General features: G+C 40.6%; 2 protein-coding genes across 4 annotated transcripts in view; one reads left to right on the top strand and one right to left on the bottom strand.

Annotated features, from left to right (window-relative positions):
* The window catches only part of SYK (spleen associated tyrosine kinase), a 54360-nt gene extending 39567 nt beyond the window's left edge, over positions 1 to 14793 (top strand). For all 3 annotated transcript variants that reach the window (XM_040580307.1, XM_040580305.1, XM_040580306.1), the window contains 7 exons: positions 5932 to 6022; positions 6708 to 6885; positions 8149 to 8358; positions 8837 to 9026; positions 10397 to 10537; positions 10778 to 10890; positions 12492 to 14793. In XM_040580307.1, coding sequence (XP_040436241.1) covers positions 5932 to 6022; positions 6708 to 6885; positions 8149 to 8358; positions 8837 to 9026; positions 10397 to 10537; positions 10778 to 10890; positions 12492 to 12564 — 996 coding nt within the window. In that variant the 3' untranslated portion in view covers positions 12565 to 14793. The remainder of the gene's footprint in view (positions 1 to 5931; positions 6023 to 6707; positions 6886 to 8148; positions 8359 to 8836; positions 9027 to 10396; positions 10538 to 10777; positions 10891 to 12491) is intronic.
* Positions 14794 to 20312: 5519 nt separating this feature from the next.
* LOC121080729 (tubulin polymerization-promoting protein family member 2-like) lies at positions 20313 to 21346 on the bottom strand. The gene is given in 4 exon segments (XM_040578853.1): positions 20313 to 20509; positions 20661 to 20818; positions 20974 to 21090; positions 21092 to 21346. Coding segments are annotated over 4 exon segments (630 nt in total). The 5' UTR covers positions 21250 to 21346.
* Between the last annotated feature and the right edge of the window lie 1371 nt (positions 21347 to 22717).

The following is a 22717-nucleotide window of genomic DNA, read 5'->3' as shown; positions in this document are numbered from 1 at the left end:
CACAATAATGCTACTATTAAGCACATTTAGGGAACAATTTGTTAATAACAATCTCAAAATATATTCTTACAGGACCTGTGTGCACAAATCTTGTTATGCATTGACATTAATTACATTTGGACAAATGTGAGATGTCACAAGACCAAGCAGAATGGGAAAGGTGATGTCCAGGAGTCAAGGGGAACCCAGCCCTGTGCTAATGAAAATGCTGTTGCATGGCTGTCCAGTAGTTGATGTAGTTGTAAAGCATGTGGTTAATGAGCTTTGTTTTCATGCTGAGAATAACATGCGTGTCCCTGTGCCGCCCATGAGTCTCTTTTCTTGTTTATTTACTTATTTCCAGTTGCTCCTCAACAAAAATGAGACACCATAAAAGGCACTAGAAGTATGCTGTTCTTGAGAGTTAAAAACTATGTTTGACATATACTGTATTTTATAATCCTGCTAAATAACAATTACTCCTTTTTTATAACTTCACTTTTATACTGAAGTACCAATAGCTGTTGTCATCTGTATACACTTACAGGACCCATGTCTCATTTTTAATGTGCTGTCATCTTGTACAAATGCATATATAGGCTCAGGACATGTTCTAAAGCCACCTGAAAAAGATTGCCATACTACCACACATTAGACTAAAGAAGTATTTTGGGTCTGTTCAAAAAAGTGAGTGTGGTGTCTGAATCCTCTAGACATGGCTTTGGTCACTCTGCTGTCTGTTCACCTGGTAAAATCTGTGCTTCTCTCTGGTTTCTTTCTGCAGTCAAATACCTATTTCCTGACTTCTGGAGAAGATGCACAGAGTACAGACTGAAGTATATTTGCAGAGAAAGACCAATTGTTTAAGAAAATAATTTAAGAATTCTGATTTGATTATAATTTCTGTGTACTTAACCTTGAATATCCAAACCCATGTATTTCATCATACTGCCAAATTTTGGACTCTAAACAAAAGTCCTGCTCTGAATGTTTGCAAGATTTACCATCCCTTAACCCCAACATCCAGAGTTTACGTGATTAATTAGGCACTTCCCTTATGTCAAAAAATTTCAGACATTAAACGGAAGATTTACACTGCTGTATTTGTTTTGTCTTGGAAGTTATGGGGTTTTTTGAGTTTCACAAACTGGTCATTTATATATAATTTTAGGACTCATCAAAAATGTTCAAGCTTTTCTACTCAGTAATGTAGAATTGGCGGTTTAGTGACAATTGAAATGAACTCATGCCACCTACTGGAAATTTAGATGTTTCCGCCAAAGCTCAGGATTTGGCTAAGGTCTTTGTCGTGCAGTATTTTGCTGTTCAGTTTGGTTTAGCAAAGTAAAACGACTTTATTAGTCCTACCTATATGTTTTCATTTTTGCAAATCAGAATTATAACCTGAGAAGAAATAGCACTTGCTGTACTACTTGCCTTCAGAAATATTCTTTACTATAAAATTACCATCTTTACTATAAGAATCAGAGTAATTAGAGCTGTCCATTCATATGCTAAAGTACATAGTAAGTCAGTCTTGTTCACATTATCAACTAGATGCTATCAAACCTGAAGGCCTTATCCATGCATAGAGGGTGGTATCCCTTTTGCTAGAAAGGTATCTTTCGGTCAATGCAAACTCTGCCTGCTGCTTCCCTCTCATTGTGGTTGTGGCTGTGTTACTATAAAAGTGCAACTCTAGTATAGCCAGTCCCTAATAATGGGAAGAATGCCACATGTAGATTAGCTTGACTGAGGGTACCTGAGAAGTTTAATCAACTAAAATTAAACCCTAGCAGAAGAAAAAAAATATTTTTATGTGAAAATAAGACAGGCTCAAAACAGCTTTCTAGTATGAGAGCGTAAAATGACAGCCTGGCCCATAGTTTACAAGTGTACAAACCACAAGGTGTCGCATAGTATGTGCCAATTTTAACAGGCTTCTCTAGTGGACTCTTTTCTTGTATTCCTTTTTACTGAATGAGCAATTCCATGGTCATTTTGTGGTGCTTGTAAGAATACAGGGAGTAGTCTCCTGCCCTATACCTTGGTTGTTTTAAGGCAAAGCTCCCTTTGTCAGAAAAAGATTTGCAGAATTAAACTTGCTGTTTTTAAAGTGTAGGGCAGTGTAAGGACTCTGGATTTAGATGACAGTTAAGTAAAAAGGAAATTTTACTGTACTATTACCCAGACCAGTGCATGTGCAACGATGAATAGCTCCTGCACCATTTCTAGTCAGCCTCACTTGACTTCAACAGAAAAATTCCAACCTTCCTGCTAGAAAATCCTATTCAGAGGTATGTGGGTTGCTACACGCAGCAAATACATAACTGGAAGAACTAAAGAAAAATATCTGAGGTTTTCTGAGTGCTGCACAATATTCCCAAGTTAGTAGTATGAGCTGAAAAGGTTCAACCAGAAATATTAATCAAGAAGACATTGTTAAGCTGTTTAATTGAATTGCAACGATAGGGAATATCATTCCACACTTACATTAGTTAACTAAGCCAGCACTAATAATATGCAAGACATTATCACTCTTCTTAAACATGAGCAACTCTCCAAGAACCACTTTGTTAGATTTGGTGTCACTGTGTCATTTCCAGTTCACAGCTGCAGAGTTTTATTCACAAGCACAGGAGTGATGCACTCATCTTTTTTTAATGCAGTTCCTGTTCTTGAATTGCAAAGAGCAGAAATGTCTCTGTACATCCTTTTTGAGGAGTCAGCTATGTCATGGCTAGAGTTATATTTTTACCGGCTGTTGTGCAGTGGTGAATGGATTCTTGAGGTGTATGCATTTGGTATACATGAATTCTGTTTGGGTAGTCCAAAGTATGCTGGTTCATATGCTGAGACCTAGGGTCAAGAGTATTTAACTACTTTTCCAGTCTGCAACTATTACCAATCACATGAGACCTTATGCCCTCCAAGTTTTTTAAAATTTGTGGGGCTATCCAGTACTTGCTGAGTACTTCTTAAGTGTTTCTGCCCTGTGCAGCAGCCAGATGAAGCTTACTTCTCAGACCCATACAAGGTGTTGCAGTGAAATTTGCAATATCCATCATTATGATTCAGCCTGCAGTGTTATATTGCTATCAAAAGAGCAGCCCTTCCTCAAGCACTAGGTTCAAGTCTGTTTGAAATGTTGAGTTTATAATTTTCAAAGGCTGTTCACAAAGTGCTTGTGTCTCATTCCTCATAAGCTTGGCTTTTGATGAGGAAAAGTGGCACACAATCTTTTTACTTACCTAAAAATGAAGAAGATCTGCTGAAGTTGTACATGTCTTTGGACTGAATTTATATTCCTTGTTATGTAACAGCAACTACACAAGCTCTATCCATCACTTGACCATGGAAGGAAAGATGATGGAGCTGCCATGCTTCATTGGTTAGCTCAGAGCTACAGCTACGCCTGTGTGACTTCACGTAATTGTGACTACAGAGAAGGTTCCAGTGTTTTAAGTGAGGGGTGTGCTGTGGAACATATCAAGGCTTGGGTTCAGATATTCCCATCACACTTTTTGGTGCATAGTTGAGGTACTCCCCACAGTGAACAGAGGACAATTGATAGTCCTGTCAAAGCTTTCAAAAAGCAAAGGAGTCCTAGAGAGATGCAGTCTCTTCTAGATGTCATTTTCTGAACACTTTGCATTTCTATCAGGAAGATTATTTTAAGGGTAAAGTACACAAAACGTATCCTTTGAAACTGTGATTCTATCATTCCTAAATATTTCAGAACTTTCCTTCCAGTTCCAGTATCCTGGGAACTGCCACTGAAGAATCAGCATCTCACTCCCTTTCTTAAGAGGTCACCATATTTTTATTGGTTTTTTCCCACTGTGCTTTTGGACACCTTGCCCAAGAAGTGTTAACCAGAGGCTTCCATAAAATCTGTGCAATGTGGCAATCAGCACCTGCTTTATTTGTACTTGTATCTGTTTAGCAACAGGTATTAATATCAGTCCATACTGCTCTGTATCCACTCAGTTAATTGATTCCAATTACCTTTAGAAATGTAAAATTATCTCCCTTTTATAGTATATATATAGTTAACATAGGAAGCAAGAATACATCTAGGAAGCTATCCAGTGGAACTGTAATTACTTCTTAGTAGTAATACTGAATGGGTCATAGTAACTAGCAATAAGATAAAAACCCCTAAGTATTCTTGATGTGTTCTGAAGCAACATAGAATGTATGACATGCACAAACTAAAATCAGTATAATTCACTCTGATGCGGTTTTGCTTTGCAAAAGATGGTTAATATTTTTGACTGAACATAATCATTTCCTATGTACATCCTGACAGTGCAGGGAAAGACTGTCCCAACTGTTCACACTGAAACTGCCAGCCCATTACTTGAGAGGTTTAGGATTGCATTCCAATATTAGTGTGTGTGGGGGGGTGGGGGTTGGGTTAGTGAATGGCCTGTGTGTGAAATAAAATTATACAGGTCTTGGAAATAGTTGTTAACTTGCAGACCTGCCAAGGAATACCAGGCTAGAAAAACAAAACCAGAGCTGAGGATCTTGTTTTATACCATTCAATTGCCTCCTTGACCTTGAGTCTGGCAGGTCATTTTGGTCCCTGACCTATCTCAGAGCCATCTCAGGGCTCTTGGGGCTTGCCCTGACAGCAAATGGCCTTTCAACACTGTTTCACAAGACTGAATGATTCAAGTCAGAAACATTACCCTTACTATCCCTGATGCCACCATGCTTATCATCCCACCAGGCCAGAATCTTGCTGAGTGTTGGCATCCTTCTCAGGATTTGCTGTAGTGAAATCTTTTCTGCTTCGTCCAGCTGGGTGAATCACTTCATTATGATTTAAAGGTCTGTACCACCCGGCTCAGGCATTTTCCCTACAAACTGCAGTTTCCAAGTTATAAAACTTCTGATGCACCCAATAATTCACTCCTGGACATTTCTCAAGCTTTTATTTCTCTTTACATGAAAACCACAATGGTTTCAGGCAGGAACTTATGCCACTGCAAGCTTCAGTTATTAAAAAGGAGTATACTCAAATATTTGCAAAATGGCCCTATCCAGTGTTTTGGGAGTACAATGTATGTTTGTTTCCTATTCGAACTCGTCAAACTTGTGTTGGTATTTGAGCTTCTGGGTTTAAATGCAGTCTTAGGAGGCTGAAGTCACTCATGAACATAGTAAAATTTCTATAGATTGTAAGCAGGTTACCTTGTCAATAGTTTATTGTGCCAGACTTGTCCTTCAGCCAAGGAGCTCCAGAACACACCGTATTTCTGCTGACGTGCTTTGGGTGGTCCATAGTATTCCTCTGACAAACAGTAAAGGCAGAGGGATTATATTTGAACCAGATGTTCAGCTACAGTAAGAATTAGGTCATTTTCAACCCCCTTAGAGCAGACTGTCTGGTCCATGATGTTTGTCCATGATGTTACACAAGCCTATTAAAATAATTATATTTTACCCCAGTTTCTTCCAAGTGGAGTCACTCTATAACATCCACAAGAGAAACAGGGAAGTATTATTTGTTCTCATTTGTGCTAGGAAATTCTCTTTGGCCTAGATATGGAAAGACAGAACTTGGAGAGGGAGGAAGGACAGATTAAAGAGAAATCCTTATGACTACTTGTGTTACAAGGCAGATTTGAAAAAAGCACGTAATTTTAATGTCTGCAGAATAAGATTTGTGCATGACCCATTCCAGTTAATTCTCTCAGATCAAATGCTCTGCAATATTTGCAATAACTTTTTATGCTTTAGCAATGTATGTTTCATTTGGCCTGCATATTTACTCAAGCAATAACCTCCAGAATGAAATAAATTTTGTTGGATTATTTTCTTACTTTCTGATTCTCATCTATGTGTGTCTTGCAATCATTATGCCGTAATCCTTGGGGGAGAAAAAGGCTTTTAACTTACCTATTCATTGCTAAACATAAAAACTCTATTTGTGTGCTACAGCTTCAGACAGCTATTGGTCACCTGCCTGATGAAGCACCTTTTAATCCTTACGTGCTGCAAAGGAAGAGAGGTCTTACAGGAGCAGGAAAAGGTAGGCAGAGTAATTTATGTCATTAATCAAATTTCCTTCTTTATGCCAGAGAACTCTCCTCAACCCATACTTCATTTTTCTTGCATATATTTCACATCGTGTTGTGTATTGGTTATAGACACTATCATAGCTGAAGCCTGGTAGCTGAAACTGCCAGATGTCACCATCTGTAACACATATCATTTAGCAGAAATCATTTTTTCCATGTTGAAGTGAAATATTATTACTTCCTTGACTCTAAAAGCTGCATCCTTGCACTTCACAAAAATAATTGTGCCCTGTTGCATCCACAGTGCCAAGCTGGTGCTCATGCTTTCTGTAAAATGTAATTAAAGATAGGTACCTAAGAATGAACTACATATAAGGCACCATTCTGAGTGAATTGTCTGAGGCAACTAATTGGAAGTACTAAGGAGAAAGGTCAGCCTCTAACACTCCTGCTGTAGAGGAGACTCCTGGCTTCACATTACGTAGATTGTCAGTAGTTAAGGCTTGTCACCAGTTGGAAGTCACTCTCTTTTGGGGTGTTCTAAAGTGCTTGTATCCGGACTGCCTATGTTTTCTTTATAATGCCCTCATAAGTCAAACACACTGATGATCCTAAACGTAGAAAGAGTGAATATAGTAGCTGTGGCAGCAAAAGTGTCTCACATAATGTCTAACTTTTTCATTGATTGAACTGCAGGTGATCAGAGAGAGGCCTTACCCATGGATACTGAGGTCTATGAAAGTCCATACGCTGATCCAGATGAAATGAAACCAAAAAATGTCACTCTTGACAGGAAATTGTTAACCTTGGAGGAAGGAGAACTTGGCTCTGGCAACTTTGGTACTGTAAAGAAAGGGTTCTATAAAATGAAAAAGTAAGCATTTACTTTTATTTTCATGGAGTCTAGTACGTAAAATCTGTAGCCTTTATTTTTCAGAGCAGCAGTAATCTTTGCATGTCATTTGTGGTGACAGACTGTACCTAAGTAATTTGGTGGAGATCACCAGATGCTGTCTTTGTACATACACTCGTTCACCTATTTTCTATACACTCATTTTCTTTTCCTCTGCAGACACGTCTTTGCCTGCAGCATACTCACCTCCTAGACATTATTTTTGTCTGTAAAGTGAAGTGCCCCTTACGACTATTTTCTCTCCTGTCAGGGATAGCAGAGTGTGCAGTTTGCTGCCTTCCTCCCTAGTTTGTATGGGCAGTCATGCTACCCAGTATTTCCCATCTGCACAACCTCTCTTCGAGAAACAGTGTAGTGTGCCATGGACAGCAAAGAGATTTTCACCTAAAATAAGTGTAATAAATACCTGTTTCATGAAGCTGGAATGTTGATTTTAAAGGAGATAGAATATGTCACCTCTTTTATCATGTAATTGCAGTAGGAACAGACCCTTTTTATACTGGCAGAAGTGGGAGCACTTGACTGTTATGCATTTTCATAGTAAAATGTTATCAGTATATTATGCATGGGCTGATTATATATACACTTGCACCACTTGAAGGTGGAGGCATTTCTTTAACCAAGGTTTTCAGGGCCAGGAAGGATTTTTCTTTACCTTCTACAGTCTGAGGGGATTTGAAGGGCTCCAGCCCCAGCTTGTGCATTTGCAAATCTTGTTTCACACATGAGCTCTGTTGATCTCATCAGTTACTCTTTCATTTAGTTGTATGAGCTGAGGATCGCAGGCGTAGACTTAGTTTCTCCAGGTTTCAGAGCACTGCCTTGAGGCCTTGCAATGCTGCATGTTCTAGTCTCACCCCCAAAACACCTCAGTGCTTAGAAAGGCCTTTATAGCTGTTCTTGCCAGAAAAGCTTTATGGCATTCTTGCCAGAATGGACAAGAAGATTTTTGTCTGGTACATTTGTTTTCAGGTTTGTGAAGATATTTTTATGATAATCTATAATTTTCACAGGTTCTTTTCATTCCCTCTCTTATGCTTAGGTGTCTTCTGACTATTTGATAGAGAGATGTTCCTGTTATAGTTGGGTCTTATCCCCTCTGAATGTCAATTCTGTCTTTCGTCACAGTTAGTACTATGCGCACAGACACATCAGATGAAGATTGTGAGCATTTGCAGGCAGATTTTTCAGCCACTAATCCTAGAAATGGATTCTTTTTTGTAGGGGTGCCAAGCCAGTGGCTGTAAAAATTCTTAAGAATGAGAGTAATGATCCAGCCGTAAAGGATGAATTACTGAGAGAAGCAAATGTTATGCAGCAACTGGATAATCCGTATATTGTCCGAATGATAGGCATATGTGAAGCTGAGGCCTGGATGTTAGTAATGGAAATGGCTGAACTTGGGCCATTGAACAAATTTTTGCAAAAAAATAGGTACGTAAGCTTTGATTCCATTTCATAGGATTTATCCAAAGGGGAAAAAGATACAGGTCTGTTTCGCCCTGCCGCACCCCCACCCCCACCTCCCCACCCCTACCCACCCCCTTTTAGGGGCAATTTTAAATTGGTATGTTGTTAATGTAATAATTAATGATTCCAGTTACTCTTCACTAGGATATGATTATCTTGTACACATCTCCTAACTGTCAAATATTTCTGGTAAAATAGTGCATTTTGAATAAATGAAAACATTTTCCCATGTCCTTCAATTGCTCATTTATTAATAAGATCACACATCATCTTCCTCGGGACATTCTTATGCTGCCTGTTCTAATTAAAGCTTAGCTAACATAAGTAGATCAAGTTCCTGGTGTGATATGGGGAAGTTCATAGTAAAGATTTATATTTGAACTCCATGAAAAGTTATGAAAATGAACTCCTGACCTCTTAAAAAATCAATTATGATTTTCAGACATGTCACGGAGAAGAATATAACAGAGCTGGTTCATCAGGTTTCCATGGGAATGAAATACCTGGAGGAGAATAACTTTGTTCATAGGGATCTGGCTGCAAGGAATGTACTACTAGTCACCCAACATTATGCCAAAATTAGTGACTTTGGACTTTCTAAAGCTCTTAGTGCTGATGAAAATTATTATAAGGTAAGGTTTGCACAGACCTGAAAGCTGGTAGTAGCATAGCTTAATGAGGTTATCTTTAGTTGAAGTGCAGTTCTTTTTAAAAGTCAAAAATCAGAAATAATGTGTATTATTTTATAGCCTGATAAAAGGTCACTGACTTTCAAAGTGTGTTCAACACTAAGAGATGTGTAGGGACGAAAAAAGCCAGTCCCTTCTTTTATTTGCTTATTTCTTTAGTTTAGTTTTGGTAAACTTGTCATCAGAAAGTTGAAATATATGGTGGAAATGAGATACCTCCTTATATAAAAGGAGGAAAATCTCTTTGTTGCAGAGATGAACTTTTGTACACTTACAGTTTTCACCATGTCCAAGGAAAATTTAGGCTAGTACACTGTATTATTGTCTAACAGAAATGAATCTGGGGAGGTTTTTGGAAGACTACCATTGGTAAATAGTAATTTGATCTAAGTAGAATTTGTTTAACTTGGGTTTAAATTTGCTGGATCTCTGTACAGCTAAAGGGACTGAAATAACTGCCATATTTAATAAGGTAAAACATCATGGGAGACAAAGGCTCTAAGTGTCTGCATCTTTTTTTCTGATACATTGCTTTTGCAGTTCAAATTATTTCTTCCTTCTGCCTATTCCTTTTCATCAGCTGTTTAAAACTAATGGCCCAACCATGAAACGGTGCTGAGGAGGAGCAAGCATATACTCTCTTCTGATGACCTTCGTATGGGAATAGTAACTGCTGTCAGAAAAGGGCTGTAACATCTTAAATCACTGCCACTAGCCTAGCCAGAGCTGCTTATCAGAGATTTGAGAATAGGTATCAAAGGCCCATTCCCTTTACAACTCCACATAATGCAGTGGGGTTCTTTCACTAGCTCTAGCACTGTGCTGGAATAGCTTGACATTTGTATTGTCATAACACAGTGCTAAGCATAATTTAATCAAACTGCAGTTTGCCACAAGGCAGTCTCTGTGCTTTGAAACGGAGCATCAACTTCAAGTAATGAGACTGGGTGTAACTGAGTGCATATCTCCTACCCTCTGCAGAGAGCCTAGATGAAAAATCTTACTTTTAAAGAGCAACTTTAAATTAAATGCCACTAAAAACATGACTCCAGGTCATTTAGCTAAGCTTTGCTTTGCTGTAGATTTAATTTCAGTACATTATTTTGAACATGGAAGATCAGGAATAATTTTGTAACAATTTTGAAGAAGCTGCTACCCATTCTCTCAAATGTGAACTGCATCAGAAATGTTATGGTACCTAGTACAAATGTGTTCAGGTATAAGTTAACCTGGCTTATATGAATTCTAATGTTGTTTACTATTATCACTGTCTCTAGCCTGCTTTTTTTCCTCTCTGTTGTGACTTATTTTAGGCACAGAGTCATGGAAAATGGCCAGTCAAGTGGTATGCTCCAGAATGCATGAATTTCTACAAATTTTCTAGCAAAAGTGATGTCTGGAGCTTTGGGGTTTTAATGTGGGAAGCTTTCTCTTATGGGCAAAAGCCATATAAGGTGAGTAGTTCTATCTGGCAATTTTTTTTCCGTAAAAAATTAAGAGCAAATTTGAATCAGTGCCTTTTCCTACCTAAAAAGGGTTATTGCAGGCCAAAGCAGGCCTTAGCACCCCATCTGTTGCAACAAATGAACCAAAGGATAGCCCCCAAAAAATCAGTTCCAGGCCTCTGTTTCATACTAGCATGTGTACTGTAGTCTTTTGCAAGTCAAGTGACTGTTCTGGTCACCCTGTTCCAGGGAATGAAGGGTGGTGACGTTGCACAGATGATTGAAAGAGGAGAACGAATGGAACGTCCTGAAGTCTGTCCAACAGAAGTCTATGATCTAATGAAATTGTGTTGGACATACAAGTGAGTGCAATGTAAAACTCTCTCCTTTAATAGAAATATATTGTAATCTACTTCAGTTAACAGCCAGGAGGAGGTGGGGGAGGGGAGGGTATTTCAAAGTACATCCTTTCAACTGGTATTTAACTTACAACCTCTAAACTAAGATGTCAGTTGCACCTTGAAGTGAAAATTATTTGTGTTACTGAGTGTACGACAAGAAGCTGATCTGACACAGCTGGTTTTGCTGAAACAGTTACATACAAAAAATAGGGTATCATCATAAACAAGTAAATCCACAAAATGGTCATATATTTGATATATTTGAAAGTTTGAAATTGAGCAAAGATTTTTGTTTCATTTTGGATTGTATTTTGTTTAATTTTCATTTCCAAGACTTATTTTTACTGAAATGTCAAAGTCGTATTGCCAAATTATTCATTCCTTCCTCAATAATTAATTGTTTTGACCTATTTTTCTCTTTTTTCATTTCTGAATATAATCATATTGAATCCCACATTGACTTCCTATTAGTGAGAGGCGAAACATTTTTTCAGATCATACCTAATATGTCAGAAACACTTTTTCTGATTGATAACAATTTAGAAAGAATTATGAAATGTAGAGGGATATAAAAAAGAAAGCCTACATATTATTTTAATTAGTATATTGTAAAAAAATATTTAAAATATTTTACTATTTATCTTTTTAAATTATTTTGTTAAAACTTATTTTTAGCTGTGGGAAGGTCTCCATAAAGCATCCAAAGTCTACTGTAATGTCACTTATTCTTCCAGTTCAACATATGGAGAATATTTGTGTCCAGTAAAGGTCTCTGCATGCCATGTAAGGAACTGCAGTATTTCACTTTTAGGTTCCTTGCTCATTCGTTAGTTTTATTGCATCTAGTACTCAAGAAAGAATATGGAACCATAAAATAATTTCTGCATTTTAGTTTGACTCAAAGAATGTTGCAACAGTTCTAGAGTGAAAGGGATCATTTTTTGTTGTGATTAATAACCATATCATAAAGCATGATGCTTTTAATGTTTGTACTGAAATATATTTAATATTGGAAAGAAAAAGAAATAAATTTAAAAAGATAGCTCAAGTCAGGTGGTGGTTCTCAATATGTAATGCATTATTGTAAGGACTTGTCAGTTTAATTGTGTTCTCCTAAATCAACAAAGAGTTGCAGATAGAGGAAAGACAGACAGTACAGCCATATAATGTATGTCTAGGCTTCTTTCAGTGATGCTAAGCCACTCTGTATGACTGTAGTACCCATTATAAGGCAGGTAATACACTGTAAATACTCTTTTCTCTAGATTATTACTGAAGTAAATAAAGTAGAAAATGAAATTGAGTTGATTTACCATTTCTTTCTTGTAGTATCTTCACTGACCACAGAGTACCAGGCATGATAGTAAATCCACTAACTGGATGCTCTGCAGTGACATTTGCCACTTGTTGTTCATTTTGTAGCATCATTTTGGTAGCCTTAAAATATTGTGGGCACCTTTAGATGAGTTATCACTGAGATAACATCCCAAGCATTACAAAAGGCCCATGAACTTTTACAGCTTTCTCCTTCCTACATAGTGAAGCTTTTTGTCTTTCCACAGTGTTGAGGACCGACCAGGATTTGTTGCAGTCGAGCTGAGATTACGTAACTACTATTATGACATTTCCCACTAACAGCATGAAGAACAGCAGCTTCCTTGCCTCCAGCCAACATGCTCTGATAAGCAGTTCAGTTTCTGAACCAAATGACTTAGATTTTTGTACTGCCACTTTCACCCTGCAAAGCTCAGAGCTAAACCCTCTGTCTGCAGGCTTGCCTTTTCTTGCCTTCTGTACAACATCCAGCCCTGAAATAGTGTTGAAAGTGCAGACGCCCCAAAGCAAGGAGCAAGGATGTCAGAGCAGATGCTTATACTTTTGCTACGTTCCATTTAATTTTATTTACATTTTTATTGACATTATATTTTGTTGTCATGTAAAAACTATTTAATGTCTTTCAGACCTCTTCCTCTCCTGTACTTGAATGTGGATAGGAATTTAGATTCTTGTTATTAATATTTTTAGCCCTCAAATGCATTAAGAGTTGTTTCCAGCTTTCCAGCTCCCCAATGAGGAATACCATAAATGTTTCTCACTGTGCAAGAAATTTACTGTGAAAGTGTGTCTGTTGCTTTGACTGATAGCGTATTTGATTTTACCCCCACGCCCCTTTAAAACCAATTGTGTTCTTCTCAGTAGTAATGTAGGCAGAGGGGAACTGGGAGATATGAATTTCTAACATCATCACCTCTTTTAAATGTGACTAAGTTCTGTTCCTTATCTCATGTGGAAGCCCAGCTGTCCCTCAAGGATTTATCTTTTTTTTTTGTGAAACCTGGGAACTCAGGGGCTTCCTCTTCCCTTGGAACAAAACATATTGGCACCTAAGACAATGATTGTGGTTTTAACGTAATCTCGATCACTGTATTCCTGAAAAGATAGCTGTACAGTGAAAGACGACAGAGCAGCAGCTTACTTTCTCTGTGCTGTTTCAGCCTTCTCCACATAGCTTCATCTTCTCCATATATCTCTTGGTTATAACAAAGTTGTGTTGTGTTTTAAACAGCAATAATTCCTTTCTTTTTTCCAACCTTTATTGCAAAGCATTGTAACAATTCACCACACCTTATCATATCTAAAGCTAAATTTCACTCCTAGCTCAAATGTTTTAAAACAGGTGTGTGGACATCAAGTTTACTTTTCTCCACTCCTAAATGTTAGTATTTGTCCTGTTACTAACTTCTGTGAGCATCTCAGGAGAAGGTTTTTGTCTTATCACTCTTTTGTAGTGCACCATACATCTCCATTAATGTGCAAGTATAGCAATAGTAATAACAAATAATGTAATCAACTTCTGATTCTGTTTTCCCCTTTATGCTTTGTTTGTCCAGTCTCATTTTAAGTATTACAGATATCAAAAATTTCTATCATTTATCACTCACTAGCAGCTAGCTACTTTACTGGCATTTACATTACCTTAGGAGTCTATATGCATTGTATCTACTAGATATAGAGATTTTAGAAGAATATGAAGAATAAGATTTAGAGTTAGATATATTTATTGCATATGACTGGTTAGAACATATGTGTTTAATTATGTGAACAGGGTATTCTTAGAGGTGCAGTGATATTTTTTTCTCTAGCAAGGAAACTGGTTGGGCAATTACAGTAAGAAAGTGTGAAATAATTTTCATGAAAGAGATCAGTATAAACAAATGTAGGAGTTACTGCTTTTTTTTTTTTTTTTTTTTTTAATAGATTTCTGGTCTATTTTGCAAAAAACATCTGGTGACTTTTGGTAATTTAATCTTGGGTGTCCAGTACAAGACACTTCATGCTACTGAAAGATACTGAGTGCAACAGACCACCACCACAAATGTGACCAAGATGATTTTTTTGTTGTTGTTTTTAAGAAACATTTTTCTACAAGAACAGCTTGTGAAGAAGTTAGCCATAGTTATATGTAGGTGTTTTGTCACTTCAGTCCTGTTACAGAGAAATTGTTAGCTCTACATGTGCAATTAGTATGTTCATGGGGATATTACTTATAAACAAATTGTACAAATCTCTGCTAGTCAGTGAGTGAGTGGCAATGCTCAGTTTCCCTGAGAAACCAATCTATCTGTCTGTCTGTCTATCTACCTATCTTTAAAATATATATATCTTTAAAAGTTTTATCTGATGCAAAAAGGCTGGAGGAATATTTTTTTTTCCCCTCTCTTCTGAGTGAATGTCATTTTCTGGTGTTACTTGATTATTTTTAGCTTTACTGTTATGTAATAAAAGTTTACAATGAGAAGATAAAGTATTGTGAAAGAACTTGATTAGGTTTTCAATTGAAATTAAAGACACTGTTTTACAAAATACATTGTTTTAACAAGAATCCTTTAATATTTAAGTGCTTTCTGAAAAATGCTTATGCTGGGCAGAGCATGTATATTTACTGAGTTATTGTGATTGTTGTGAAAAATTAAGATTCCCCTATTGACACTGAAAGGTACCTGACACAACAGATAAGCCCACTGAAGCCTGGGCTGCTTTTGAAGCTATTCAGGGCTAGCAGGAAAATCTCCTAAAAATATGCATGTTGTTATTACACATAAGCCTTTTCAAGTGCGTAGAATCTCTGGCCTAACTATTCTACCTTCCCACTTGCGGGACTGCACCATCAACAGATACGAAGGGGCTTTTGTCTTTTGGCAGTCTGGGTTTGGGTGTCTTTTTATTTTTAGATCGACTCATGTCAGGTGTGCCATTCAGCAGTGTAGCCCCACGAGTAATTGTCACAGCAGAGTTTGGGGGTAGCGAACTGCAGCATGGAGGATGGAGGGCTGGTGTGAGTAACCTGGAGAAGAAGCAGATGATAACATGTATGAAGGGTTTTCCAGTGGAGGAAAACACATCATGACTACAACTTTGGTTAGGATTCAAACCCACAAAACCGTGGAGCATTTCCAGAGCATGGGAGGCCATGCACCTTTAAGGAGAAGACCCACCCAAACTTGTGGAAAACACCGGCGCAATCTCCACCTGCTTCAAATACTATGCAGAAAGGAGACTTTTAATCAGACCATGGAAAGTAGCCGTAGCTGTCACACCTGAAATTGTCACAATCGAAATAGCAGGTTTGATGAAGAGCCCTTGGGAGAGTGGGCTGTGGGGCTGTGCAGCCCGACCCTGCCAGGAGGTGGCAATGCCCAAACGTGGCTGGACTGATGCCCTTGTCGGAGTGTTTCTGGCACTCTGCCTCCTGCCCAGCAGCTGCTGTGCCTCTGCAGTACAGGGGAACTTGTTCAGCCATTTGCTGCTTGCTGTGAAGCAAAGGTCCATGTGAAAACAAATTGTCAGTGATTTCTATCGTGAATGGTTAGCTGTGGATGATTAATAAAGAATTCTGAGACTGTATCCCCTTGTCTTTTAAATGATACCAGTAGTGGGGAACTGCAGGCAGAAAGGTACAAAGTATGTCCCACGCATGCATAGAAGGGAGTGAGTGTGGCATCTGGACTGAATAGTACAGGGGAACGTTAAGCCAGACATTGTAATTACTAGCCCTAAGTTTAGAGAGGACAGAAAGCTTGTAAGTCGTGCAGAAAAAGAAAGGGGGGGGGGGGGGGGGAACAAAACCAAAAAAACCCATCACCATCTGATTCTTGACAGTGAAGAGAAACAGCGGTGAAGGAAAACAAAAACAGTATCAGACTTAAAGCGATTCCAGACTCAGATGGAAAAAAGCCAGTTCAACAGCCAGCATCACCATTCCCCATCAGCATGTCCCAGTGCTACATGCAACGGTGTGATGTAAAACCACATCTGGGCCCCGGCTGGCCCTGCTGGGGCAGCCTGCGGGTCCGGTGGAGGCAGGCAGTGGTTGTAGGGCTGATGAGCAACAGCCAAATAACCCCTGCTGTAACTGCGGACAGCTGGGGGCTGCGACGCAGACCCTTTTACTGGGGCAGCCAGGTATTGCAGCTGGAAAGGAGGGGAGGAATGAGGGCAGAGCATGCAGCAACTATCAGAAAGACTAAGTGTGTAGGGAAAGAAATTGTCTCCTATTAGGTTGATGAATAGTATGGAAGAAAACAGACAAGCCAATGGCATACACATCTTCCTTCAGGCTTGTATTACACCACAGATTCCTGTGAAACAATAGCCAGAGTGATGCAGCAGAAATCCAGCTGAAAACAACAGTCCTCCAACTACCCAGAGCTCTCTGAAGCCAGGCTAGCACGGTGTATCAATCTCCAAGTAGGTATTTTTTCTTTTCTGTCATATATGTGTTATTTGAGGTGAATACCCACTGGGTTCCTTGGCATATAATTAACTCTGCACCAAGTAGAATCATTGCTTCCCTGGGGCAGTGGAGATGTGCACATTTCTCAATAACCAGAGAAGCAGCGGAAACAAGAGGCAGTTGGGGAAAGCATTGCACTGCTGTCCATTAAAATTCATAACTCAATGTAAATAGCACCGGGATGACCAGTTCAGTATAAACATGCACAAATTATCAGCTCCTCATGTCTGCCTAACATCACAAGTGCCTTAAACTGGCAGGGTAAGAGCATTTTAGGCCCTCTCCTTGCTAAACCCCTGTAACAAAGTGCTTCTGGAAGAAACCCACTGCCACACAGAGGCAGCCACAGCTGCCCACCTGGCACGCCACATGCCACAGTGAGTCAGTACGGCTGAGTGCCGGGCTGCCCATGCTGTTTGTCATGCAAAAAAAAAAAAAAAAAAAAAAAAAAAAAAGGAACTTCGCAAAGAAGGGTTCAATACCACAGAAAGTAGCGTGAGCCATCAGCCCACACTGCAGCACAAGCACAGCTTTGCATAGCTACTCACTTGCCTGTCCTGCCACATTTCCACCAGGCAGTGGTTGGATTGACTTTAACATCTGTTCTTTCTTCTTCCTGCTTTGTTAAAGTGAAATTGTGCTGGTTTTGGGAACAGCAAGAGGGCCAAGGCTGTAACTGCATGCCTATGCAGCAGAACAGGTAGCAGAAGACTTTTATAGCTGTCTCTTGCACAGTTTGAAGACTTTGCTTTAAAAACATTACACAAACGCATGCACGTGTGCATAGTTTCTTGTGATTCTTTCCTATCTGTGTTCAATGACACCCTGTCCTACTGCCTCAGTGCTTAATACATAGACACTGTAGCTGTATCTTCAGATCTTGTTTCAATTTATGTACAGATTTCATCAATGTTACCAAAATTTTTCTATAGCTGACTAGTGTATCAGGTCCCACCTCCAGTACCCTGAAGCAATGACCAGCTGGAAAAAGAACTGCTGATACTGGTCTTGAGTCATATTTCTAGAAGACAGCAAGGAAACTGCATGGAAGAGAACAGCTGCAGGGGACAGGGGTATATCAAGAGATACACCAGAGAAACAAGCTCACCAAGCTTGCCAAAGAACAGGACTTGGGGGTGTTTTTTCACTTTACTTTGAAGCAGTTGTAAATGGACTGTTTGGCTTGGTTGGATGACTCTTTTTCCATCAAATGTGTAATTTGGAGCCAATCTTCCCTGTTTTCCTCAGTAATGACACCTATTAGCCATATCTGGGTATAAACACCTACATTATCAACATAATTTTGTTTCACCAAGACTTCCACTTTTACCAGTAAATGCTCCAAACTGGGCCATCTGTATGTGTGCAACTACATTTCTCTTCTAGCAGCTTCCACGTGCCTCCTTCTTCTGACTACTATGCAAACACATTCTTCAGTTACAAGAGGAGCAACCGCACTCAGCCCTCTCCCACAGCCCTCATGCTCCCTCTGATGGTCACAGGACAGCACAAAGAAATGATGCACAATAAACTTCAGCCACTGCCAAGAGGAAGGCTCCTAACTAACCTCTTTCTCCCAGCATGGCTGATTTTCTAGATGATATGGTCTCCTTAAGAAAGCAAATAGCAAATGGTACAGATATCTAGTATCAGATGGCACTGGTGTAACAGGACACACACACACACCTTGCACTGAGGAGCCACTTCAGTTTTTGTAGGCTCCCAACCCACAAGAGCAAAAACTCTTCTTTTTCTTTTTTTTTCTTTTCTTTTCTTTTTATTTTTCCTTTGCAAATGTGTTGTTGACTCTGTCATTGATATATGCATGTCTTTGTCTATTTTAAAATCGCATCTGACAGTATTACTGCTTCCCCAGGGGCATGCAGTAATCGGGTACTATTTTTAAAGTCTTCAGTCCACCATCACTTCCTTTTTATCTGTCCTCTCTGTAGCTGCCATAGGGAGTGAGCGTGGCATTCCTCATCTTTTTGTGGTTTCTACTTATAAGGAATAGGCAGGACAAGTAGTGATTCTTGTTGGTGCTGGAGTACTACAAAAGTTAGATTAGAGGATAAAGTACAGATTGAATCATGTCTCAGAAATTCACCCTCCAGTGTCACATTGTACCCGAGTTAATGCAAAACAGAGCTCACACTACACAAGCACAAGTACAAAGCTCTCAGTTTGTTCCCAAAGTTCCCACAGCATTTTCCATGCCAGCTACATATTTAAACAAAAAACAAAACCAAACACAACCAACTAATAACACATTCCTGTGTTGGTTTGCAGAACTGTATGTGGGCAATTTCTTGAGTCATTTAATTACAAGGAAGATGAGGCCTGAACACAGAAATATACTCAAGGTTTGCTTGGTTGTTGAGGGCAGTCCTTTTCTTCCTGGCCCCCAAACTGAAAATGTCCAAAGGTGTTTGAAGGGCAGCGAGAAGAAATGGACACATGAGATGCCACAGCAAACCTGGACAACGATACAGTGGTGGAGGCTGCTGGTGCCTGCATATTTTGCTTGAAAACTGCATTATTTGGTGGTAGCACACTGCTAGGCCAATGAAGCTGGTAAGCCTTTCTGCTTGGCCACCAAGCATCAGCAGGACCCTGCTGACTACTATCCATCATGTGGTAATAAGTCTTTGGGAGTGAGGGGGTGTGGAAAATACTGGAAGAACCTCAAACCCATCTCTTTGATTACACTGTAACATGCACCAGCTATGCTTCCCACATAGTACTGTGTTGTGGGGAAGAAATCAGTCAGCCCTTCATCCTGGGAAGACCAAGGGACTATGACTTACACACCAAAGCACAGAAAACAGTTAAACAGCTGTGACTGGATCTGGGGCACTGTCATACAGTTCTGCAGCTTCTCAGCCATGTTTTTTGCAAGAGGATCTCAAAAGCAACAGGACAATAGAGCCACAGACTCACAAACTCTTCCACAGCAGCCCGCATCCTGAAGCCTGGGGGAACAGTAACGAGTGACCATGCCAGGTGCTAGGAATGGGTGAAACAGTTTAAGCTAGGGGAAGGAAAAAGAAAAAAGCATGAACTGGTGTGATTGATACCCCTCCCCTTTCCACAGTGTAGTATGTGTTGCATCCTATACCCTGTAAGAGTGCTCTTCCAGGTGTGGTCAGGCACCACTGGTAGGCTGTCTGCCACCAGAAACCATCACCTCAAATGTAACCTAGCGTAGATGTACAAAAAAACGCACATGCTTCTCCCCAAGTCAAAAATCACAGCAAAAAGTGTAGCGTGTTGGGAGGGGAGACAGAACAATGAGTGACTCTTCAGACTAACCTGCTGTTCACGTGACTGGAAATGCAAAGCAGTGTGATAGCAGTGCTAGCTGGCCGATAGAATTTCTTCCAGAAGGCTAGCTTATCTATGGGTTTAACGCCACCACACAGCAGTCAAAATGTAGTTGGCTGGGGAACCTGAGTCACTCCTCAGCATCGTTGAGTGTCCATTCCATGCATTTTCACCCTGTAGGACTTGGGATGCACACAGAAGGTTGGTTGCTTGGGATGTTTATTTGCCTCTCCTCCCGTGTTGTAGAGGAACAGTCCTTGTTTCCTTACGCAGTCTCAGTCCTACTGCATCTGGTCATAAAGCCAGCTCCTGTGTAGGCTCCAACTGCATAGCCACCATTGTCCGTCAGATCCTGGTGGCCAACAAGACCGTTCTTTTTGCCACTCTCATCAAAACACTCTTTGTGGCTGTCAGTGTAGTTGCTAGTGTCTGTCAGCCTCTTTACCCCACCAACCTTGGTGGCTTTGTGCAAGAAAAGAGGTCAGCAGGCAAGAGTTAGGAAACAGCTCACAGATAAGCTTTTCCTTATGTTTGAGGACAGCATGTGTCCCTACAGCAAGGACAAATGGTTCCAGGGCAGCTCTAGATGCAGGATTGGTGAGGAAACTCATACTCACTGTAGCGCCCACTCTGCTGGGATCCTTCCCCTTGATGAGGCCATAAACAACCTGCAGAGCTTCCTCTGGTGGTTTTCCCTTGAAGTGCTTGCTGCAAAGCTCCCTTATGGCCTGCTGGAACTCAGCAAAGGTGATGGCACAAGCACCTTTGGTCCTGTGGTGTCAGCAGACCGAGAGGAAAGTTACCTCATTGCTGGTTGACAGTGGGATGAGAAAGCCCCAGGGCTGCCCCTTGCACAAGACCCTGCCTGACTCCTGACATTGTCTACTCCTGCCCAGCTGTGCTGCCACCATGCCTCCCTGCCACACTCAGCTTTGTTGAATATGATGTCAATGTCAGTGCTGGTCATGGCTTTCCCATCCATCACCCTACAACCTTTGCACAGCTTGAAGTTTTTCCCTGTCATGTTGCTGCCACTAGCAGATGTCACCATATATTATTGATTTACAGAAAGTGGTTTCTACCTCTGACATCTTGCTGCTGTGGAGAAAAGAAGTTAGCAGGGAAGGAGGTGAGGACCATCTGCAGCCACTGGACACACACTTATGTTGCATGCACTTCGTCTCCAGCAGAGCAAGGGGCATCACTCACAGGTATCTCTTCACCATGGGACAACCATGATGACCACACAGGTAAACACAGAACATCCGGGATCCAGGGAGGATCAGGGCAGTGGTGGGTTGGGACCTGAGGCAAGGCAAAGGAGGGGTGGAGGTGGGGCTCTAGGGTGAATTAATGACTGCTGCATGTGAAAGAATGGGGCATCCAAAGCTTCTGAACCTTTCTGAAATGCAAGCTTCAGTTAGACTGTCTCAATAACAAATGCTTGCATTTGTAAGCTTATTAATGCTTTGCCTGTTATTTGATGATGAGTCCTGATTTGTCTTCCAGGCCCTAGATAAGTGCCTTAATCTCACAGACCTTCTTGCAAGTAGTCACCATGCAGTTGTCCCCATCTTTCTCCATCACACTTCATCCCCTGAATTAGGTTGTCCTCCCCACACCAGTAAATTTTCCAGTACTGATCAACTTAGATCACTACAGCCAGATATCGGGGATCTCTGAGAACACAAAAGCTATTGCTCGTGATCGTTACTTCAGCAGCTGACTCCTGCTGCTTGTGAGACACCCTTGAACTCTTTTGAAATAATCAGCCTTTCCTACAGCCTTGCGCTTCACCTAGGGACTCTGGTCTCCAGGTGGTTTGCAAGCTGCCATTTAACATAAATCCTGCATGGGTCTGCACTTCTAGAGTGAAAAATCAGGCAGGCTTGTCCCAGGGAGGCTGTGTGCTGTGTGAAGGGAGTAGCAGGGGGCTCCAGGTGGCCTTGCTGGGGGTCTCCCAGGACCTTCCCTCCTTTCTTGGGAGGTGTGGACCCAGCTAACCTGTGTGAGCTGGTGGTGATTGTGATGGTGCTGGCAAGTTTCCCACTGTCCTGGAGGCTGTGGGTACTTGAAGCCACGCCTTGTGCCTTGCTGGACATTTGTCACCTCAGCACACATGCATGTCACAATCCTCAGAAGGCCCAGCACAGGGAGAGGTGGGGCTGGGAAGGAGAAAGGTGGGACACAACTCTGTGCCACCAGAGATGTGGTGGTCCAAACCCCTTGGGGGCAGGGGGCAGAGCCAGGGGGAGGGTATTAGACCTTCAGCTCACTGTGGGACAAATAAACAAATGCCTCGCCCTCTTCACCTAACATAAGCATCACACACTGGAAATGCCATCCATGCTGGGGCATGTACTCCAAAGGAAAGGGACATTTATCCCTATACGCAGTAAATGCAGCCAATCTTTGCTCCTCCTTCCTTGACAAGCTGATCTGCCAACAGTGTGCTCATGCCTTGGCTGAAGGATGTGCCCACACATCTTTGGAGGTCACTAGGAAACCAATAACTCCAAAAGGTGGGGTGGGGTGGGAAGAGGGAGAGACACAAAGCACATCACCTGTGAAAAAACTTTGAGAAACACCATTTTCCACTCAGGCTAAACAACTTAAAGTAACTGGAAATTGGATCTGGGATGTTCTTGGCCAGCAATAAGGCCCAGCTTG

Source organism: Falco naumanni, chromosome Z (assembly GCF_017639655.2).
Source record: "Falco naumanni isolate bFalNau1 chromosome Z, bFalNau1.pat, whole genome shotgun sequence".
Classification (NCBI taxonomy): domain Eukaryota; kingdom Metazoa; phylum Chordata; class Aves; order Falconiformes; family Falconidae; genus Falco; species Falco naumanni.
The sequence above is the reverse complement of the archived record's forward strand: the minus strand, read 5'-3'. Positions and strand labels throughout refer to the sequence as shown.